The sequence below is a fragment of the Rhipicephalus microplus genome, chromosome 7 (genome assembly GCF_043290135.1).
Source record: "Rhipicephalus microplus isolate Deutch F79 chromosome 7, USDA_Rmic, whole genome shotgun sequence".
In the NCBI taxonomy this organism is placed as follows: domain Eukaryota; kingdom Metazoa; phylum Arthropoda; class Arachnida; order Ixodida; family Ixodidae; genus Rhipicephalus; species Rhipicephalus microplus.
This window is the reverse complement of record NC_134706.1, coordinates 6,693,934-6,703,399: the sequence shown is the minus strand read 5'-3', so window position 1 is coordinate 6,703,399 and position 9,466 is coordinate 6,693,934. Positions and strand designations below refer to the sequence as shown.

General features: G+C 43.9%; 1 protein-coding gene across 4 annotated transcripts in view; it reads right to left on the bottom strand.

The window, feature by feature from the left end:
* Window positions 1–9,466, bottom strand: part of LOC142767250 (85/88 kDa calcium-independent phospholipase A2-like) — a 35,628-nt gene that overhangs the window by 6,207 nt on the left and 19,955 nt on the right. For all 4 annotated transcript variants that reach the window (XM_075868539.1, XM_075868541.1, XM_075868540.1 and 1 more), the window contains 5 exons: window positions 6,788–7,036; window positions 5,912–6,062; window positions 4,669–4,802; window positions 4,222–4,376; window positions 2,316–2,486 (listed from right to left, as the gene is read on the bottom strand). In XM_075868539.1, coding sequence (XP_075724654.1) covers window positions 2,316–2,486; window positions 4,222–4,376; window positions 4,669–4,802; window positions 5,912–6,062; window positions 6,788–7,036 — 860 coding nt within the window. The remainder of the gene's footprint in view (window positions 1–2,315; window positions 2,487–4,221; window positions 4,377–4,668; window positions 4,803–5,911; window positions 6,063–6,787; window positions 7,037–9,466) is intronic.

Below are 9,466 nucleotides of genomic sequence, written 5' to 3'. Positions count from 1 at the left end.
TGTGGGGTTTAACGTCCCAAAACCACTATTTGATTATGAGAGACGCCGTAGTGGAGGGCTCCGAAAATTTTGACCACCTGGGGTTCTTTAACGTGCACCCAAATCTGAGTACACGGGCCTACAACATTTCCGCCTCCATCGGAAATGCAGCCGCCACAGCCGGGATTTGATCCCACGACCTGTGGGTCAGCAGCGGAGTACCCTAGCCACTAGACCACCGTGGCGGGGCTGCTGTTCTAAAACTCTCTATTACTGATATTAACGCGATTCCTTTCCCGACATCAAGCCTGCCTGAGGCAACTTTGCGAACAAGTCCCAAGCACCGGCGTGGCGCAATGGTAGAATACTGGACAGACAGACACACAGTGGACCTGGGTTTGAGCCGCACCGTGTCCTTGGTACTAGGTTTTTTTTTTCTTATTTCGTGCGACAGTGGTTACAGACAACGGCGGCGGCGGACATCTACAGCGCCGCGCGAGACCCAAGTTTTGATCTCATAACTGCTTTCAACCGAAACGTGCGCCTGCGGAAAACAAGATGTGCTTCACTGCAACACTGGGATGACGCGTGGGCAGCATATCGCATGTTTCTCGCTACATCAGCGCATAATGATTTACCCATTCTTTCTGAGATTGTAAAGAAATTGAATAAAAGACAGTTTGGCGAAATTTGCGCTGCATGCGAACCACCGATTGCCCCCTGCTCTAGCAATTTTCGCTCCTGCACTGTTGGCGGAGTTCTTGCCTGCAACACCTGCTTCGAAAGCTTCAATGGTCACATTTTCCAGCCAAGTCATATCACAAATATCGTCACACTGGCCATTAATAAATTCTTTATTTTGCATGAAAGAATTGGCGAATGGCCGCACAATGACGTTCTGATGCAGTGAGGAGCAGGCGATGTGCTGCCCGCTTGTCATTACTATGTTGCAGTGAAGCACATCCCATTTTTCGCAGGCATGCATTTTAGTCGATCACGGCAGCATTTTCTTTTTCTTTTTTTCGCTGGCAACAGCGAGGCTCGCTGTTCCTCCGTGTCTGCGGAAAAACTAAGACCAGCTATTGCAAGAAAACATAACCCTTCGAGCCGCAATCTAGCCGGCACAGCAAACCATCAGCCCTGATTACTTCAAATAATGGCAAGTTCCTTGCATCCCACTTTTTTGTGTTCCGTTGATTCGAAAACCTGCTCATTTCAAAGATTTCTTGCGGCCCCAGTGACTTCAAATTAACGAGGTTTTACGGTGTGTGTATTGCCTTATACATAGTGGGCACTTCGCTACTTTGCAAAGTAGGGAGTCACGGCGTAACAATTTGCTTTGTAACTGTGCTAGCGGTAGGCACCCTAGGAAAATTTACAACAGCCAATATCACGCAACCAGGTGTTCCTTCCCAAATGGCATGGTTTAGGTGTCCACCAAGCAAATGGAAAGGCAATGTTAATAAGGTCCAATAACGCTGTTGCGTTGCACTCTTAAAGACGAAGTTTAAGCCAACTCCAAGTCATCTTAAGGCTGAAACATTAAGAGCCTCATCACGAGTGAAGAACAAGGAAAAAAAAAAATAAGGCACTAGTGGTGCCAAGCCTGAAGGAAGTGCAGAGCCTTCTTTGTTTCTCCTCAGTTTTGTCTTTTTATTTCTACTTTTTTCCCTCTGTTTTTGTTTCTCATTTGCTTGTTTTTTTTTCTATGCATGGTTCTATACGTGATTTTGCCTGTGTTTCGCCAAGCGCCGACTGCACACAACATCTCGGGCTCCAAAAGTGCTCCGCACTTGATATCATTGTCAAGAACAAGAAGACCTTCATGATGCAAGCGCGCACTTGATATGCTACAGTTGGCTATGCTTGCATTATGCCGAGCGATGACATCATACCACAGTCCGGGCCCCTGAAGTGCTCCACATTCAAAACACGCGCAAGTTGTTTATCCACAGCTCAGGGGGGGAGGGGGATGGGCTGAGCACACTCTTCTACATGACAAGAGTGCTTGTCTGTCAAGGTGGCTAACAGTTTGTGCACTAGTGAGTATGAGTCCTATTGCCGATGTATTGGCTTCCAAACATTCCCAGTTCAATGAGTTTTCATCACTTCATACTGCCATCCTCCCTTGTACTTGCCTCGTTTGCACTGTGTAAAATATATTGCAAATTAAAATGGCATAGCATTGCAAAAATATTGTTTGACTATTACGTTATGCACTGTGCATTGAAAGTATGCCAAGTACTTCCTTTTGTCTTGCGGAAGGAACGAAAACCTTATGATTGAACAGATGGTGCAAAAATCACACTCGCAAGAATAAGAATAGAGCTTGTTACCTGGTCAATGATGAGCTGTCCGAGTGCCTTGGCTCCAAAGGCCATCTTGGCAGCTCCAAGGATGCCCGTGCCCATGTGGAGCATGTCAATGACCGTCACTGGCACCACAGGCACCTTGCCAGTACCTAGGGACACAACGACACCTAGGGGGCGAACCTTGTCTGCCTGACCCTGGTTGGATTTGAACAAAAGAGCATTTCAAATAGATATGACTGTGGGTCCAAAACGTTCAATACTCTAAATATCTGGCGTGACATTTGTGTATACTAACACCATGCATACAGAGTCAACATCTCCGTTAAAGCTAGTTGGTTCATCCTTAGTACTAAATTGAACATTGCTTCATCTTTGGTCCATAGTGCTTTTTGATGCAAAAACTACACCACAAGACAGGACAAAGCACTTTGTCCTGTCTTTTGTATCGTGATATCGTTTTTTGCACTAAAAAACACTGTGGATTCTCACCAACGAGCCCACCGACGCATTGTGTTCATTTTTGGTGGCTTTCCTTATAGGCGAGTCCCTGTTCAGTCATGCCGTCTGAGTTTAGAACGGTACACACAGTAGAGCTTGTTTAGCAATAGCATGTAACGACTGACTGGAGCTAAATCATGGCAGCCAAAAACACAGATATTGTCCCATCAGAGTTGGACGTCTTACGGGCCGTAACAATGACTGGTTACGCAGCAGGTACCGTCTATGTAGTAGCCACTTCAAGTGCCCACTGCTGGTCCACAATGTCCTACTGCAGCCTGAAGCCATTAAGCTTACGAAGTGCTACTATCATGTATATTTTTGTGCTTAGCGTTCCCTGTACCTAGTTCTGTTCCACTCTCTTTCCATGCAGAGTTCTGTTCCACACTCTTTCCACGTCTTCGCACTTTACAGGCCACCAAGATGACAAATGGGCTTTAAACATTAGTATGTAACAGTTCACTTGGCATACGCTACGTGTTACAAATGTAGCCTGTTAGGTAAGCTTGGGCGAATATTCGAAGGCTTCAAGTATTCAAACAAATAATGCAGTATTTGAATTCGCTTCGAATCGAATTTTAATTATTGCACATTTCGAATTATTCAAGACGAACGAATAGATGCATATAAATTCGCAAGTAACAGTCTGTAAAGGTGGTTTCATTCACTGCAGCAGAGGCGTGCTTAGCAGTGAAAAAGTACCTATCTAGGTGTATATTAGTTCACATGTAACCTTTTGTAAAAGTGACTTCACTGCTGCGAAGTGGTGCTGAGCCATGAAAACACATAATCAGGAGAATTCCTCGCTGCCTCGCAACCCAACTTTAACGTTATATGAAGATGTTACCCTCACATCAATTCATTTTCTTTAGTTTAAAAGCTCGTTATACTGACTTATATGCTCTAAGTATAGCAAATTTTAAAACGTAACATATTTTAAAGGCTATCACTTGCATTCTATGGAAGGTCAAATCCTGCTGCTATTCAAAGTTGTTTCCACTTCCCACACAAAACAAAAATCGCAATTGCACAGGGCTTGTCTAAATTTTTGAAAAAGTATTGTGCAGGTTAGTTTGGTCATGACAAATATGCCTCTCTTCCTTTATTATATGTGATACATACACTATACGAATTCGATTCAAATTTATTAGATCAAAATCACTTTTTGCTTCGAACCTAAAATTCATTATTCGCTCAAGCTTACTGTAAGAGCTTGGGCTAGTTGGTATGACACGACAATAGTTATAGTGTGAGAACAGATCGACGACAAAGAGACAAGAAGTCCTTCGTGTCCTTCTTGTCTCTTTGTCGTCGTTCTCTTCTCGTGCTGTAACTTTCGTCTGTTAGGTTATGTTAGGCCAATGTAACCTAGCAATGGACCAGTAACTGAAATTATGCACACAGCTCGTACAAAGCAGCACTGTTGACCCACCGTTGCCTTGAGGGCCTCGTTGAACTCGCAGATTTCCGTCATCGCGTCCAAGGTTGGGTTGTTGGAGATGAGCCCACCGTCGAGAAAGCGACCAAAAGGCCGGAAGTAGGTGGGCGCCGCTCCCGACGCTCGTGCCGCTCGCCACACTAGCTGTTCTGTTGGGAAACACACCCCGCAGAAATTTTAAAAAAATTTGCAAGAAGTGCATCTAAATATAAAGACAGATGTCTCACGCAACAAAGGCCTTATCTGTGTCCCATGATAATGACTTCCGTTAGTGAGCTTCATTGCAATGCAGCTTTCTAATGTGGCAAAGCATACCACAAAGACTTATTTGTCGTGCCAAAAAGTGTACTGTATCTCTAGCATCAAATCATTGATATAATGAACCATCAGCTGTACTCTGCCTTCAGCTAACACATGAGATAGGCACAGCATGGGACAAACCATGTGGTGGCGTGCACGACGGAAACTCTGACTCCTCCTCTGCGACTCCTAGGATCTGTTTCGGTGAGTCGTAGTTGCGGAATAGGTGGAGTGCTGCTGGATGTCGGTCCGCAAGCACGCCCGTGATCATCAACCTGTTGGTAGCCATCCCCGCAAAACAACCTCTATTATACAGGAGTACAGGCTTGGATGAGTTAGTTTCAGTTCATGATGGCATATCACATAGCGCGTCAACGTACGAAAAAGGGAGAGGCATAATGAGCCCAGACCGGTAGGTGTCATAAACAGGCACTAAAGTGAGACAAATTGGTTTAGAGTGATAAGCTGTACTCTAAAAACTCAAATTACATTTATTTCATCATATATTTGTTAATTAAGAGAAAAGAAAAAAATAAGGTCCATGTTTAGTTTCTAAAGTTCGTGTCGAAATCACTGTGCGCAACATTGCCGTTTTCCAAGTGTACTTTTCGTATTGAAGACATTGGCTAAACAAAATTTCCCGAAACTTAGCATGTTAAACCTCTGGTCCCCATAGAATGCAATGTCTTTCATATTTATTGATTAGGAACTTCGCAGACTTTAGTGGGCACTGTCGTAATTCATGATGTCACGGTGACTGGGGCTGAAAGTTCAAATGTGGCATCGCCAGCTGATATATTTTTTTTTTGTCACATTTTCTCGCTTACCAATTGTCTTCTCACAAGTGTGGTGATCATAGTATGGTGAAAGAGTATTCTACCAATATGAGAAAGAGTATTCTACTAATATAATACTAAAGAGTATTCTACTAATATCATTTTCCTCGTAAGTATTTTGTTATTTATGGCCGTGATTGCGGTTGAGGCCTCCTTTTCTCATCACTAGTGCGCTGTAGTGGCAAGGCACTGGTCGCACATAACCTGTGAGGTTATAGAAACGGAAAAGATATGCACGCTAGGTGACCACTACGTGAGCACATAGTTCGTTGCACTGTCGCAGCTTGAGCATGACTATCTGGCTGGTTGTTAGTGCAATCGTGGGCAAATGCTAAATGGCTTGACAATGTTTTGATTAGGCTTGTAATTATCATTTTTTGCACTTCTGCAGAATAAAGATCAGCTGGAATTCAGCACTAACTTTTGTTCTCTGTCCCGTATTCTTATGTTTGACCACATGTGTCGTACGCAGTCGTGAGCCTCTATTAGCTTGACCAATTTTCGTATGCTGTCTCGGTCACTTCATCAAGTGACGCTAAAAAACTCACTTAGGGTGCTTGATGTCTGTCATCACAGTGTCCTCCCCCAATTCCCGCTGGAGGAATTTTTCTAAGGAGTCGGCATCGTGTGGTCGTGTACCCGTGAACACCTTGTCTTTAAGGCTGAAGTAGAGCTGAAGGCACTGTCGGGGCGTTTTTCCTGCAAGGAGACACACAAGTAGAGTCGGCGAAATCATACAGAAAATACAGTTGTCCATTTTATTAGCCAGTCATATGTAGGAAATAAGCTGGCCCACGTTTGGTTACCAAAAATTCTGTACGTTTCAGCTTCCAATTATGTAGAAATACTACGACACAGCATATCATATTATCTTTGTATTTATGTATGCTGCACTCAATTCAACCCATGCAAGCACACCCAAGAATAGAAGTGACCACAAAACTTGAGTCAGTTTCACGCAGTGAAAGCCATTGGACAACGAGGCTGTCACCCCTTTTGCCATGCATTATATTTTCTTCGGAAATTTCGACAAAGTGTTCACTAAGGATTTTTTTTTTTGTTATTCAGGTTTAGCCATTGATCCCATGTGATAATATGCACATTCACAGCCACAGCGGAACGCTACGATAATGTTCCAATGAGGCTGTGCGCCCTTTCACTCCCCCACCTCATGTATTACTTTCATGGCTACACAGGAACACTAGTGGCATCATCGTCATTTTTTTATTCACTTCACTCCTCTATGGTCATGTGACCTGCATGACACTACTACTACTGCTACAGCTGTTACGAAAACGACAGCACAGTGTCGCGGACAACTTGGCTGTGAAACCAGAATCTAAAAGTGCATCAAGACAATTTTTGGTGAGAACAAGCCCACCAGGCAACTACAGCTGACACATCAAAATGGTGGTCCGATTTACCTCGCGCCAGCAAAAGCGCCAGGACTCCGCCAGTGCTGGTGCCGGCCGCCCAGTCAAAGCAGTCCAGGATAGGCTGACCAATGATGGCCTCCAGGGCTACCAGCATCTGGATGATGATGAGGCCACGGATGCCGCCCCCGTCTAGGCACAACACGCGGCTGCGCGATTGTGGTTGCCCCTCGCGCCGCTCCTGCAGTCGTCGCCGCACCGCCTCCCGCACTATGGACGCCCCCATCAACTCGTCGTACACTGCAGCGACAAACCAGGAGGAGCAATGACTTCACTTGCTCACTCTGGTGAGCTTCAAATGCTATGTGCAGTCACAGTCTGTCAGCACGTGTAGAATCTTGAAGATTCACAAACTTGGTGCGAAACATGTGTGCTACTTTTTGCTGTGCTTTATTGACTTCCTGCTTGTTACGACAGTTGATATAATGTCATCTGCAGCAAGTTCCACCATGTTGTTTCCCCCTTCAGATATAGTGCTGTGGAAAGCCGGTGAGAGAAGAAACATGTTTCTAAAACATTTTTAGTAGTTAATTATTGCAATAACTTTTTGCTTATTTCTGTTAACCATATTATTTTAGACCTTGCTTGCTGATATTAGCCTGGTTTTGAGCATTGCTCATAAGCTTGTGCAAATAGTGAATTTTTGGTTTGAAGCGAATAGTGATTTTGATCGAATAATTTGGAATTGAATTCGAATGGTATGTATGTGCATATATAAAAAAAAGGGAATATTTATCATGACCTAACTAACCTGCACAATATTTCTTTTGAATTGAAATCGGGGCTCTATGCAAATGCCATTTATTTTTTCATTCAAAGGAAGTCGAAACAACCTTTAGCAGTAGTTTCGGTAGGATGCGAGTGATAACCTCTAAGATACTTAACGTTTTAAAATTTATTGTGCTTGCATATAAGCCGTCATAACAAGCTTAATAAAATGAATTGATTTGAGGGTAACATATTCCTTTAAAGGGGCCCTGCAATACTTTTTCAAGTAGCCATAGAGCCAGTAAACATGCTTGTTGCCTCACAAATTTACCGCCACAAAGTTTCTAGAATCGGTGCAATACGAGCGGAGTTTCAAAAATTTGTCGCACGCTGCGATTGCATTCTCTCTTCTCGTCTTGTCGAAATAGCTGAAAGCTAAGTAGGGAGGAATTGCGCGGCGAAAGAAAATACTCCTCACGCACGTGACCTTGAGCACTTCTTTTTTTTTTCTTCGAATACGCGGCTTTTCGGTGCGAATGCGCACGTACTCGTGGACAAGCGGCGGCCTCGGTAACGACGAGCGCGCCATGCCCAAATCAGCCAATGGCTGTGACCAGAGCCGCATATTTCTTCTTGGCTGCAACAAGTGATTTTTGAGCTTGTAGTGTCATTTGCCGAGAAAATAAAGCAATTTTTAGCTTTGAAAATTTATTGTGAATTACAGGCCACGTGCTGCGCTATAATATTTGCCTCGCATGTTTTCGTTAGCTTCGACTTCCGATCGGCAGGGTTGTCTGGCTATGTTCAGTCAGTGTTTCGGGGCCTCTTTAAATTTTAAGGGGGCTTCACACTCAGTGCTGTCCAGAGGGCCCGTGTGGCAGCAGAGAGGCTTGGCCTCTATGTCCCGACGTGGGAGCAGCCAGCATGAGTCCTAGACTGATCCTCAGGACTTCAATAAAGTTCTCCATACCATACCATTCACGGCAAAGCAAATTTTCTTTGGGTAGGTGCTTTCACTGCTTGGTACTCCTACATTGCAGTGAAACAACTTTTACAGGCGGTGACATGCGGATTAATATGCACCTATTCGTTCATTGCGAATACTTCGAAAATATTTGATAATTCAAATTCGAATCGAAGCGAATTCGAATAATCAACTATTTGTTCTAATATTCGCACCAGCCTAATTGCTAACATTGTTATGGCCTGTTGATTGATTGATATGTGGGGTTTAACGTCCAAAAAGCACCATATGATTATGAGAGACGCCGTAGTGGAGGGCTCCGGAAATTTAGACCACCTGGGGTTCTTTAACATGCACCCAAATTTGAGCACACGGGCCTACAACATTTCCGCCTCCATCGGAAATGCAGCTGCCGCAGCCGGGATTTGAACCCGCGACCTGCGGGTCAGCAGCCGAGTACCTTAGCCACTAGACCACCGCGGCGGGGCAGTGTTATGGCCTGTATTGAGCACTTTACTTTAAGCGTGATCATGCCACATGGGATTCATGGATGGCAAGCCAGGCCCCTAAAGTGCTCCTCACTTAAACAAGTGAAGTAAAAAATATAAAGTTCATATTTCATCAAGCACTCACTTTGCTTATACACTGCCACTGGATCATGTTACACGAAGCCATTCCTGATACAAAAACACCTTTGTGAAACAAATCTTACATTTTGTTATTTTCATGTCAAGCCGCTACATGAAGTGACCGTTACATGTATGCATTTAATATTGAAGCAACATGAACAAGTCTTTTTTATATTTAACAACCTTTTTTATATTTAAGCAAAATTACCCAAGAGGTACTGGCAGGCTACTTAGTTCCAAATGATATATAAAACAGCAGTGCAAATTTAAAGAAAACTGATTGGCTGTCTGAGATTAGAGTTTTATGTATCTGAAGGCCTAAAGGTCAATGGCCTTCAATCAGTCATCTACGCGAGTTTTTTTGCTTTT